The sequence below is a fragment of the Genypterus blacodes genome, unplaced genomic scaffold (genome assembly GCF_046128005.1).
Source record: "Genypterus blacodes isolate CSIRO-AG114 ecotype Tasmania unplaced genomic scaffold, CSIRO-AGI_Gbla_v1 ptg000002l_1, whole genome shotgun sequence".
Classification (NCBI taxonomy): domain Eukaryota; kingdom Metazoa; phylum Chordata; class Actinopteri; order Ophidiiformes; family Ophidiidae; genus Genypterus; species Genypterus blacodes.
In genome coordinates this window covers 979,901-992,500 of record NW_027466816.1, presented here as the reverse complement: position 1 = coordinate 992,500, position 12,600 = coordinate 979,901, and the positions used below count along the sequence as shown (strand labels likewise).

Below are 12,600 nucleotides of genomic sequence, written 5' to 3'. Positions count from 1 at the left end.
TGATGATGTTGTGAACTTGAGTTGGACTCGATTAATGTCAACCTCTGTACTGCGTGAGTCCTAATTAAATGGGCATCCTACCTTTGCTAGCTGAGAGGGTGGAACATCCGTTCAACCAATCAGGATCTGCTTAGGTTTAGGTTAACGTCTAAAGGCTCCAAGGTCTCTTTTGTAAACATCACAGGACAGCTGGGATGGCAGAAACTCATAGAGGAAGAAGATGTAAAGATTTCTATGACACTTAAGTCCCCCATTATGCTCTGCGTAGCTCTTTGGGTGATTGGTCACTTACCTTCTTTACCCTTTGATTTGGACATACTCTTGCCATGCTGCCCCCTTGTGTATGGGAATGAATTTATCGCTATGTGACCACAATGTGCATCTATAGCTACATACACTTCTTAACCAGCGTGCTGTGCTGTGGAATCTTACAGAGACTTTGGGTTGTTACTGATCTCAACTGGATGTTTGAGTCAGCAGAACACTGAGATGGCATTATGGAATGGATGAAAGTGCTGCATTGGTTTTTTGTCTTTCCATCTCTGTCCCTCTCTCTCTCTCTGTCCCAACGTCCATGTCAGTGAAAGTGCAAGAGTGACTCATAGCCTCGTCCATCCTCCAATTGTTTCTGACACGCTGTGACGTTCTCAGCCTGCAGGGACACGTCCTGCTGCTTCTGCTGTGTGTATACAAGCATGCACACACACGGACGTATGTGTGTATGTGCGGTAACCGTTGTTGCTTGCATTGATGTGTGCAGAGCTCCAGAGAGTCTCTGAAGATGGAGTTGTTGGCCGATGTGTCTCTGTTGCCTGGCGAGGACAGAATAATCGGTGAGCTTTCATCTAAAAACTCTTAAACCCTTTGAGTCCTGAGCTGTATGTTCTGAAAAATAAGTCAGAAGAAAACTGAGCCTAAAGAGGAAACAAAACTCAAAAGTGGAAAAGAGGATCTGTGTATGATTGGTTCCCCACACCTGAGAATTACACCTGCACAGCCCTGTTCCTGTGGTAAAGCTCACGTGTGAAATTCACATTTACATGGCTCCACTTTTTGTTAAAGTGATGCACCTTGAGCAGTTGTACACATAAGTAAGTTGAGTTCTAATTGTTTGCATGATATAATGTTAATGAAGAAGTCAATGAAGTAAACATGAAGCAGCTTTGCACCATCTTCAAATCTGTCAAGCTTGAAATGACACAAAGAGTGTGTGAATGTAAACCTGCGTACGTTAGTGTGTGAGTGTCTCTGTCTTGTTTGCAGATAAAGACATCATCTACATGTGTCCATTCAACGGCGCAGTAAAAGGCAAAGTGGTCATCACCAACTACAGACTTCACTTCAAGAGTGGCCACGCAGTACGTACTTGTGCGTGTGTGCTTGCGTGCGTGCGTGTTCTGAACTGGCGCCCACTTGGTTGTTTTTGTGCATCTGGGGTACGTGTGCGTACGCGTGTGCGTGCGTGCGTGCGTGCGTGTTCTGAACTTGCGCCGACTTGGTTGTTTTTGTGTTTCAGGAGGTGTCGTTGACGCTTGATGTGCCCTTGGGGGCCATCAGTCGAGTGGAGAAGATGGGCGGAGCTTCAAGCAGAGGAGAGAACTCCTACGGTCTGGATATCACCTGCAAGGTGTGTGTCTGCGTTTGTGTGTGTGTATCTAAGGCAGTGGTTACCATCACGTCCCTCGTGAGCTACCAGTAGCTCACCACCTGTTTCTGTGTAGCTCGCCAAAGGTTCATTTGACAACACGTCAACACATGTACCTGTTTAAATTTCTATCCAATCAAATTCAGACATGCCACCCTCTTTTGTCACAAAACTATTATAAGCCAATCAGCTGTTAGTCCAACAAATGACACTGCTGTCAAATTTGGTTACGTGACACCGTAACATTCGGCTAGCAGGCGTTGCGAAATTTGCGATCTGCCAGTCTGTCTCGCTCGATATGCCGGTCTGGCCCGCCCGGCCCGGATCGGTTCACTGACAAATTAAATGAAGTTGGATAATTTCCAACGGCACACCTGACGATCTCTCACGGCACACTAGTGTGCCGCGGCACACTGGTTGAAAAACACCGCAACAGAGAACGTGCTTCACTGCAAGAACATTCCAAAACTATATTAATTCCTCATGAAGACAGTGCCACACTCTCTGTCATCTCACTAACATCAGATCAGACTGAATGCATGTGAAGCACAGATGATGAGAACTACAGGGAATTCCCTGAATTACAGGGAATGTGAAGGGAAGTTGTGACAGTGATATGTGGACAGACAAATGTGAAATATGAAAGGTATAGTATTAGTAAAATCAGTATAACATTGTTTTGTTTTCTATGAGATTATTATGATGTGAATTCATTAGTGTGAGCCTGACACTGAAAATGTATACAGAAAATTGAATGAATTGAAGTCCTTTTTGCTACAAAATGTGAGTGTTGGATATCGACATTTTGTAAATGTTCACACAAAAGACGCTTATTCAGCTGGTTTGGGTGAAGAATCAGCCATGTGGATAAATGTTACTAATAATGTTAAACATGAGAAGCTCTCGGGCACTTTTATTTTGCCAAAGTAGCTCTCAGAGGCAAAAAGGTTGGAGACCACTGATCTAAGTTGTGCTCTCTGGTCTGTGTTCATCAGGACATGAGGAACCTGAGGTTTGCGTTGAAGCAGGAAGGTCACAGCAGGCGAGACATCTTTGAACTCCTCTTCAAAAATGCTTTCCCTCTCTCACATGGGCTGGTATGTTGACCTTTGACCTCCTCCACACCCTGCTTTGTATTTGTGTGTTACAACTATATACCTGTGTAATCAATACATCTGACCCCTCTCCCCCCGCAGTCTCTGTTTGCATACCTGACTCAGGAGAAATATGAGGAGAACGGCTGGAACGTCTACAAGCCCATTGAGGAGTTTAGACGACAGGTGAGGATTTAGGGGGACGTGGGTTCACTCCTCCCCTCCCCTCAAGTTTTATTCTTAAAAAAGGCAAACATGAGTATAATAACAATTACCGTAATCACTTTAATTACACAGGAATGATGCTTTAATTAGGGGTATTAAGTTTAGGCAGAGATTCTTCAAAAACCTCCCGGATGGTAAAAGGTTGACAATCTAATTCAATCTAACAATCTTAAAATCTAATCAGTGATTGCAATTGGCTCCTCCAGGGTTTACCCAATGACAAGTGGCGTATCACGTTCATCAATAAGAGCTACGAGCTGTGTGACACCTACCCTACCGTGTTGGCCGTGCCCTTCAAGAGTAAAGAGGAGGACCTCAAGAGAGTCGCCACCTTCAGGTCACGAGGACGCATACCGGTGAGAGCATTCACTGCACAAATGTAAAGCCCACTCCTGTTTCAAGTTATAATATGAAACATGGAGGTGAATATACTGGTGCGTGGATAAAGAAATAAATGTTAAATCTGTTGTGAACAGAATTCATGACTTGGTGGTTACTTAAAGAGTTAAGGAGCGAACAGGCGGTGAACAACCATAGGAAAGTGAGCACATGGTGTTAAAATCTGCCTCATTCCGTCTTTGTGTCACAGGTTCTATCATGGATCCACAGGGAGAACCAGGCGGTCATCGTCCGCTGCAGCCAGCCGCTGGTTGGAATGTCGGGGAAGAGGAACAAGGACGACGAACGCTACCTGGATCTGGTCAGGGAAGCCAACGACACCGCCAAGCTCACCATCTACGACGCCCGGCCCAGCGTGAATGCTGTGGCCAACAAGGTCAGGCACCGTGCGTCTGGGGTCAAAAGTTGGGTTTGACAAGTAAACAAGGGTCAACTTTGAGCAGCAGTATAGTGTGTGTGTGTGTGTGTGTGCGCCCGCCCGCCATAACCAGGTAGATTATGTTGTTATAAATCAGAGATTAAGCTGTCCATTATGCAATGTCCTATATGTAAGTACCGAGTAAGCAAAGTCACTGATACACACCTATTTGACATTGACGTAATAGTTGAATATTGATAGGATATCAGGCAGTCACAAAAGTTGTAATTGATGAATACCCTTGAACTTGAATGGCTCAAAAAGTCCCGATTAGGCCAGGCCAGGATTTCTGTTCTGCGTTGAGTGTCTGCGTTTGAATTAGGGCTGCACCCAACCATTATTTTTTCAACGATTAATCTGCAGATCATTTTAGCGATTAGTCGATTAATCTATAGAGCAATTATTTACCCCAAAATCAATATCAAATTTATTTCATTAATATTTCAATATTTTCTTTGATCATCTTCTCTTGAAAACAAACTTTGGTGTGTTTGCGGTTTCCCAGGCCACAGGCGGAGGCTACGAGGGAGATGAGTACCAGAACGCAGAGCTGGTCTTCCTGGACATCCAGAACATCCACGTCATGAGGGAGTCCCTGAAGAAACTCAAAGACATTGTCTACCCAAACGTGGAAGAGTCCCACTGGCTGTCCAGTCTAGAGTCGACACACTGGCTGGAACACATCAAGGTAAGAAAAAGAGTTTACGTTCATCTCGGTGGACCGAAATCATTTTTAATTCAACTTGTTTTTGCTGTGAAATCCACGTAGTAGACGTACTGAACAATCTACACGGTAAAAGGTTTATTTCTGCAGATGTCCTGATAAAATCTAAAATATTATATGAGATGCTGGCTGCCAGGGTGAGCTCAGTAGATAAGATAAGTTAAGATAAAAGTTTATGATCCTGAGGGAAATTACTATGCAACAGTTACAGTTACTATGTACTTATAGTGTCATGTACTGTTCCCGCCATTGTATGTACTTTGTACCCCTTATTGTGTGTACTTATTGTGTACTTATTATCTACTTGCATTCTTGCACTTTTCATTATTGCACTAGTTGGTTGATTTCTGATTTCTGGGTCTTGTTTTCATGCTGTACTGTAACTGTTGCACAGTAATTTCCCTCGGGATAATAAAATTTCATCTTATCTTACAGTACAGTGCAGAATGAAACGAGAACGAAAAATCACCTATACAAAGAAGTTATACAAGAAGTGGTGTTATTCCCTCAGTATTTAAAGACACTGAATTGCAGTCCAGCTGGTCCTGTGTGTGCTGCCTTGTGTACCCGCGTCACAGTGACATGGTGTGTATTGGTGGTGTAGCTTGTGTTGTCAGGAGCCATCCAGGTAGCAGATAAGGTCTCCAGTGGGAACTCTGTACTGATTCACTGCAGCGACGGCTGGGACCGCACGGCTCAGCTCAGCTCTCTGGCCATGCTGATGCTGGACAGTCACTACCGCACGCTGCGAGGATTCCAGGTCAGAACGCAATGCAACACAACGCAACACAACACACACTTTAACCCAGAAACACCAAAGTGTTGATTGTGTGGTAAACATTCTGTGGCTTTAACACATTTTTACATTAAAACCAAAAGGATTTCCTCTTTTTTCAGGTCTTCTCACCCACTCATGTTCACCTATAAATGTCATTCAGCTCTTCAAATACTGACACAGCCTTCAGCTACTGATGGATCTTGATGTTTCTGTCATTCATAGTTTTTGAGTAATGGTGACTTTGATTATTTGTTTTTACATTTTTCTCAACCTTCATACATTTCAATATATATTTGTCAACTTTATTGTTCCTTTTCCAGTTTCAGACAGAAATGTTATTTAACGTTTGAACTCTTGAGGAGACCATCGCCTCTGTCGAACTTTGCTCTTTTTAGAGACATTTTGGGTTATTGAGATATTGAGTCTATTGAAAGACTTTTCACTGCAGTGTATCTGAGCACGTCTTAATGCATACTTTCCAAAAAAAACATTTATGATTTGTATGTGCTTAACTCTGTGTAAAGTTCTCTTTCGGTAGTTATATCGCGTGTGCGTGTGTGTGTGCGTGTGTGTGTGCGTGCGTGTGTGTGTGTAGGTTCTGCTTGAGAAGGAGTGGATCAGCTTTGGCCACAAGTTTGCCTCGGTAAGAAAACATTCACCACCTCAGTCTTATTCATTGTTTTCACATTTGTCACAAACTACTAAGCAAAAAATGATGTGTGTGTGTGTGTGTGTGTAGAGGATAGGTCACGGTGATAAGAATCATGCTGATCAGGACAGATCCCCCATCTTTGTTCAGTTCATCGACTGTGTTTGGCAAATGACCAAACAGGTTTGTTTACTCTCTGAACCTCGATCATCTCCACAACATCTTAGTGTCGACGCTCATTCATCTCTCCTCCTCTCCTTGTCTCCTTTCCTTCCTCCTCCCCTCCATCCAGTTCCCCACAGCCTTTGAGTTTAATGAGCGCCTCCTCCTGACCATCCTGGATCATCTTTACAGTTGTCGCTTTGGGACTTTCCTCTACAGCTGTGAGAGTGCACGAGACCAAAACGTAAGATGCCGCCCTGTGTTTACGTCAGTCAACCTAAACCTATAGTTTCACATGGTGATTGTACACTCCCTCTCTTTCTCTGTGAGTTGAATCATTGTGTAGATGTTGGTCAATCGTGACGCCACCGGTGTCTTCTACTTCTTTCTCGTTTTTTGAAAACACTACGTCTCTAGTCGCCTGTCTGTCTGTCTGTCTGTCTGTCACTCACTGTGATTGACGGTCTCTGGTCGTGTCCCGCAGGAGGTCCGCTCAAAGACGGTGTCTCTGTGGTCTCTGGTCAACAGTCAGAATGATGTCTATTTAAATCCCTTCTACACCCCTGAGTCCGGCAGGGTTCTGTACCCGGTGGCCAGCATGCGCCACCTAGAGCTGTGGGTCACGTATTACATCCGCTGGAACCCACGCATGCGCCAGCAGGTAGTGAGAGCATTCACTAATATCCACACACACATACATGCATGTTCTCACACTATCATCAGAGTCAACCCTCTCTCTCTCTCTCTCTTTCTTTGCAGCAACAGAGTCCAGTGGAGCAGCGCTACAAGGAGCTCCTGGCCCTCAGAGATGAATACTTGAAGAAGCTGAAGGAACTGCAGCTGCCTGACTCCGCCCCTTCTTCTCGCCATTCTAATAGCTCCGCCGCCAACACCTCCTCCTCCAGCCCCCCACAGCCCTACACACACCTACACACACATTTCTGAGTGTACAGCTAAACATTTCTCACACACTCAGACCTTGTTGTGTGTCTTGCACTTATGACCTGTTCACTACTACCACACACACACACACACACACACACACACGCACACACGCACACACACACACAGGGAAGTTGTTAGTGTTGTGCATAACTGTGGGTAATAATAATAATTAGATTTAGAGTTAACTCCTAACACCACAGTGATGATGATGGTGATTATGCAATATATCACAGTACAGCCTTCTCACACGCACACACACACACACAGTGAAGCCTTAAACACAGTCGTCTAAGGGCTTAAACTCTCAGGACTTGGAACAGGCGTGTGTTTTTCCCAAGCAGACGCATCCTTCTGCTCATCTGCATTGTGGCGCAGATGAGCGCTTGATGCCGGAAAAAACCCAGAGCAGGCAGAAGCTCAGAGTAACTGAATATTAGTATTAATTATTGATGAAAGTGTTGGTAAATCCTCTTGTTCTCACCTTCAGGGTTTCTGCGGTCAGTGGTGGAATGGTTTTAGAAGATGCTAAGGCACTCCAAAAGGAAAATCTATCAAGGTTCCCTCTCGAGCTTCCTTCATCCCTGCCACTCCGCTGTTCCATGTCCTGCGTGAACAAAGCGTGATGCTAATCGAGATATTCTAGAACTCCCACTTTGTAGTCCTCGCTACACTGCTGCTGCTAGCAAGTCATCCATTAGAGGCTGAGGAGCGACTGCAGCTTGAAATCTGCTGCCGCGTATGTGGTGTGGGTTAGATTTGAATTCGATGACCATAAATCTGTTGCTTTTAATAGGGGGGTGCAGGAGGAGGACGTCTCCATCAGAGTGCTTGGAGATACTCTGCTAGCTTGTTAGCCAGCACAGCCCAGCAACAGAATTTAGAGTTTCTGCAGTCAGTATAACCTCGCTAACGTGAAGTCTGGATGTCATTTACCTCTTTTTCACCAACGTGCTGGTGCTCGTCTGGTTTCCTTGTGTCTTCACTTTTCTTTGCAACGCCTCCACCTTATCTGCAGTGTTGTGACTGCACCGTGTTGTCATCTTCTGAGTTCTGCTGCTCAGCATGCTCCAACGTGATGAACTTTCTCATGTATCTCATAATTCAGCTCTTATTTCAGCCTCTTACTTGCAGCCCCTGAGCTTGTTTGTTATCTGGTCTGTCGTTCGCAACACACCAGCTTTCACTTTCTTCGTGAACTCTCAATCTTATCGGGAATCTACTGACTACTCCGTTTTGCCAGGAGTGTGTTAGTAACGGTAAACAACAAATGGTGTCTCAAGTCTGCTGGCCCGTGATGTCTGGGTTCCCTTTGTGCCAGACCAGAAAGTTGGCACAGGAAATGTTTGTCTACCTTAGCAACAGTGTTCTACACTCTGAAAGTGTCTCTATTGTTGCTTTTCTACCTGAAGAGCTCTCATCATCTAATTCTGTAACCTGTTCTGTTCAGTATCTGCGGGACCAAGGTTCCATCTAGCAAACTGGCCTGTCTTTCCCATGATCTGTTCTGGCACCATTGCTGTGGTAGAGCCACGGTTTCCATGTCAGGTTCTACTGTTTAAGAGGAAATGCTGTGAACAGTTCAAAATTATGAAAGCATGTCAAACTGCATTCCACATAGGACAGAGAGGCCGAAGGTTTCCAGTTCAAAAGAGCAGAAATTATTGTCAAGTTCGCTCTCACTTCCTCTAAAATACAATTTGTAAATCACACACAGTGTCCTCATCTGAACTCCTTCACACAGATTCCTGCTTGAATACGCACACGTGTGTTTGAAGCTTGTTTTTCAGACACTTTTTTCTGATAGCTGACTTCTTGCAATCGAACTGCTGAGTCACATGTAAAAACAAAGACCCGGGATCTAGAAAAAGTGAAATTGCCCTTTAATTTGTAATTTATATATATTTACGACTATATATATATGCGAATGTTGTTTTATTGTGGGAAATGGGAGGAAAGGAGACAAAAACCCTTTGAGCTGCTTTACTTTGATGTTTGGTGGTGCTGTCATGGAGCTGGTCTCTGTGGAAGTGTTGGGTCAAACTCGCCACACTGCACGAACAACTGCGTGGTAGGCTCAAAGTGATACCACGGTGATCAGCTTGTTTATGTCTGAACTCAGTCTCTGATGTTTGTTTGCAAGTTGTATCACTCGAGGGACATTTGTTGTTCGCTAAGCAGGTCTGTAGATCTTTGAAACAACCCTTATTTTGAAATTTGTAAAATCTAAGTATTATTTTAAGGGTTTAGCGAAACCACCTAATATGATTAATAAGACAAGTCTCTACTGTCACTCTATGCAGATGATCCAATTGTTTATGTGTTTGGTTTCCCGGTTTGTTTGCACACTCTTTTCATTGTTTGGCAATTTTCCACACCAGTTTTGAAACCTAGAGAATAATTTGCTTCTCAGCCAGAATACTGGAATGATTTAACCCTTGAATACATTTTGGGTTAAAATCTGTTTCGATGTTTGAAAGCCATAAAAACACAATAAATCACATTTTTTCAACCTGAAATTAAATTACCTTTCCTAAAGGGATTAAAAGTAACCAAACTTCCATGTTTGTTTTACAGCTACAACAAAATATTTGTACCTTGAGGTTGCTCTGTGTGAAATTCAACCCAATTTTGAATATTTATTTAGAAACATTTCAGGGTTACCAGTAGAGTCAAAAAAATGAAAAGGGAAAATGGTGTAATTGTACACCTCTGTACAATGAAACCTGTAGAATTCACTCTCCCTGATATAGTTATTGATCACTGATTGTAGGTTTGCTGATGCTAAATAGATTTGCGGTTTTGAAGATCATAAAATGAGCTTGTATGAAAGGTGAAGGAGCAAAATAGGAGTGGGTTGTATGGGTGAAAGGGGCAATTTTGATTTGGTCAGGTGAATGACGATTCATAGTGTGAAAACACCATGCTTTTGTGACTCCTCCCCCTGGTTGTGATTGGTCCAAATATCACATGTCACTGATGAGTGATCAGCGTACAGGACTCCACTTTTGTTAGCTCTCTATTTCTTCAACCATTAGTTCAACTTCATTTTATTCCCCACCTGTATGTTGAGAAGAAGGCGGGCAGTCCAGACATCTGGAGCAATACAGATGAACCAAGTCGCCTGCATACAGAAAGTAAAGAAATCCCACCTTTTATTTTTTTGGGATTCATTTTTACTGTCATGTGGACAGAAGTTAGAGCTACACAGTCAAGTCAATATAAAATCGAGAAAGTATGAGATTTCTGTGTCATGTGATAACAATTGACCAATCACACAACTAATCATGAAATACAGGCAGAAAAAATATATAAATAACACATTGCTAGCCTACGTACTACGTAGCATCTTTAGCTAAACTTGAAGACTTTTCTAGGTGGAATCAATGGATGTGAATAGCTTTGAACGTTTAGAACAGACATCCATCTGATTTTAGCAACTTGGACATGGGCCTCATTATCGGCTAAAAATCTCCAAGAACAATCCTATCTGCAAATTTTTTAGCCTAGGTGAGATGTGGGAAACCTGATGAATATTTCATGAGCCAAGACCCTTGTGACTGGCTCAACAAATACTCAAGATTTCTTTAGCGTTATGTAGCCTGACATAGCTATACGGCTATGTTCACATAATTCAGAAAAAAAAGTATGATATTAAGGTGTAATGTGATACCTATTGACCAATAACATGAACTATTCACCTTTTAAAAAGAAAATTTGCATCCTGGCCTCTACAAAGGAGTTCTGAAAAGACAAACTAACGATAGGAAAGAGTGTCGCTGGTTCTCAGCACCTCCTAGTGGCATGGAGAGGAATGAATATATTGTCCCGGTACAACAGGGCTTTGCGTTGTTTTATGTACAATCTGAGAGTTTGTGAATGACGTGGGATTTTTGCGTATTTGCTGTCCGGTTTTGTGCCTTGATTCTTGTGAGAATCACCTTCACCTCGCCAGAGGGGAGTGTTCATCCGCTTCATGCTTGACTTTGACAGACGTGTGGTTCTTGCTGTCACATGTTTACGATGACACAGCAGCTGTACAAGTTGGTTTACGTTTTACGCCACCGAATCGATTTGGAACTTAATTGACAATTAGAGAAACTGGTTGGTTTACAGCAAAGCCATACATTTGAGCCCTGTGTCAGCATATTTTCCAACAACCAGATTCAGATCAATATTTAAATAATTTTCTTGATCAGGATCAATGTTTGAACCAGTGTTTGGATTTGGATCAAAACAGCTGCTTTACCTAAACCTTTCTAGTTCTGGAACAGATGTGTTGAGTATTTGTGGAACCAAGGTGCTATCCTCCATTTTGTTGCCCTTAAATGATGTCATCACGGTTCCCATTTCAGGTCCCATTGTTTTTGGTCCAAGCGCTGAATGGTTCAAAATTAAGTTTGCAAACTGTAACTGAAAACAGAAGCAGTTGTGGTTTTGATTTTTTTTATTCAATTTGTCATTTGGTCTGGATCCAGATTGTGATTTGGATCGTTATCTCGCTGAACATCTGCATCTGGAGTGTGATTTGGACAGTGATCTGGATAATGACTAATTTCTCTGTTTATATTCTATCAGGACTGCCATGTCAAAATTGTTAAATTAAATGTGTTTTACAGAAATAGATAAAGTGTCATGATTCACTTCAAAATGTAATCCGCTCTTTCTGGGCCAAGAACACATTTACAAATTAATCAAAATCCTTTTGTCACTTTTCGGTGATTTACCGCAACTTTGTCAAACCTCAAACATGATGATTTTCCGCGTGTGTGTCTGTGTGCAGCACCTATGGGGGCTTGCAGGTTTGTTCTGGGTCTTTGACCTTTGACAAAATGAGTGCGAGCAACAGGAAACGTGGAGCATTTGGGTGGTTTGTGCTTTTTGGGAAAACAGATGAAAATCTATTTTGTTTATTTTTTACTTTGTACAAGCACCATGATGTAATTACCTCAATCAAAACCTATTTTACTGTCTAAAGTTCTATTGTTGTAAAATACAATTATTTTATTTACTGTAGAATCTTACAGTTTTATAAAAAGGAAAGTAATGTTGGTATAATTGTTGGTTTAAATTGTGGATTTCTGCTCCATTGGTTAAAATATTTGGTTATTTGGGGCATTTTTTGGTTTTACTTTCTAACCTGAAACCAGAAGACGGAAGCTCTAGTTTACTTTAGCAACTTTAACATCTCAGTTCTATGTTTGATCTGAAACACAGATTCACTATGGCTCCTTGAAGAATTCTGTTGTTAATTTTCTTCCACTTTCTTTAACATAAATTTAGTTTGAGAGTATTTTCTGACATATTGTATTCTGCTTTGTAATTAAAAAGTATGAAACGTCTTTAACTGTATTTTGGCACAAACAAGTGACGTTTGCAAAAAAAAAAGTAAAGAGGAAACGTTTCCAATGTATTTCTTTAATCACGTTATGTTCTCTCTAGTTTGTTGGATGGCTTCTGATATGTAAATATACTGATTAAATTAATTTAAGGATTTCTGACACTTGTTTGCTTATTTATTTACGAGCTCCCTTGGCTTTGGGTCTTAGTGTGTGTGTGTGTAT

At 42.2% G+C, this 12,600-nt stretch overlaps 1 protein-coding gene across 1 annotated transcript in view; it reads left to right on the top strand.

Annotated features, from left to right (window-relative positions):
* mtm1 (myotubularin 1) overlaps positions 1-12,537 on the top strand; it is a 13,595-nt gene extending 1,058 nt beyond the window's left edge. Inside the window, exons 3-16 of the mRNA XM_076146229.1 lie at positions 761-833; positions 1,264-1,358; positions 1,517-1,627; positions 2,641-2,742; positions 2,842-2,925; positions 3,171-3,320; positions 3,554-3,739; positions 4,287-4,469; positions 5,110-5,265; positions 5,879-5,926; positions 6,023-6,115; positions 6,225-6,338; positions 6,579-6,755; positions 6,854-12,537. Of these exons, the coding sequence (XP_076002344.1) occupies positions 761-833; positions 1,264-1,358; positions 1,517-1,627; positions 2,641-2,742; positions 2,842-2,925; positions 3,171-3,320; positions 3,554-3,739; positions 4,287-4,469; positions 5,110-5,265; positions 5,879-5,926; positions 6,023-6,115; positions 6,225-6,338; positions 6,579-6,755; positions 6,854-7,039 (1,758 nt within the window). The 3' untranslated portion in view covers positions 7,040-12,537. The remainder of the gene's footprint in view (positions 1-760; positions 834-1,263; positions 1,359-1,516; positions 1,628-2,640; positions 2,743-2,841; positions 2,926-3,170; positions 3,321-3,553; positions 3,740-4,286; positions 4,470-5,109; positions 5,266-5,878; positions 5,927-6,022; positions 6,116-6,224; positions 6,339-6,578; positions 6,756-6,853) is intronic.
* Positions 12,538-12,600: the final 63 nt, after the last annotated feature.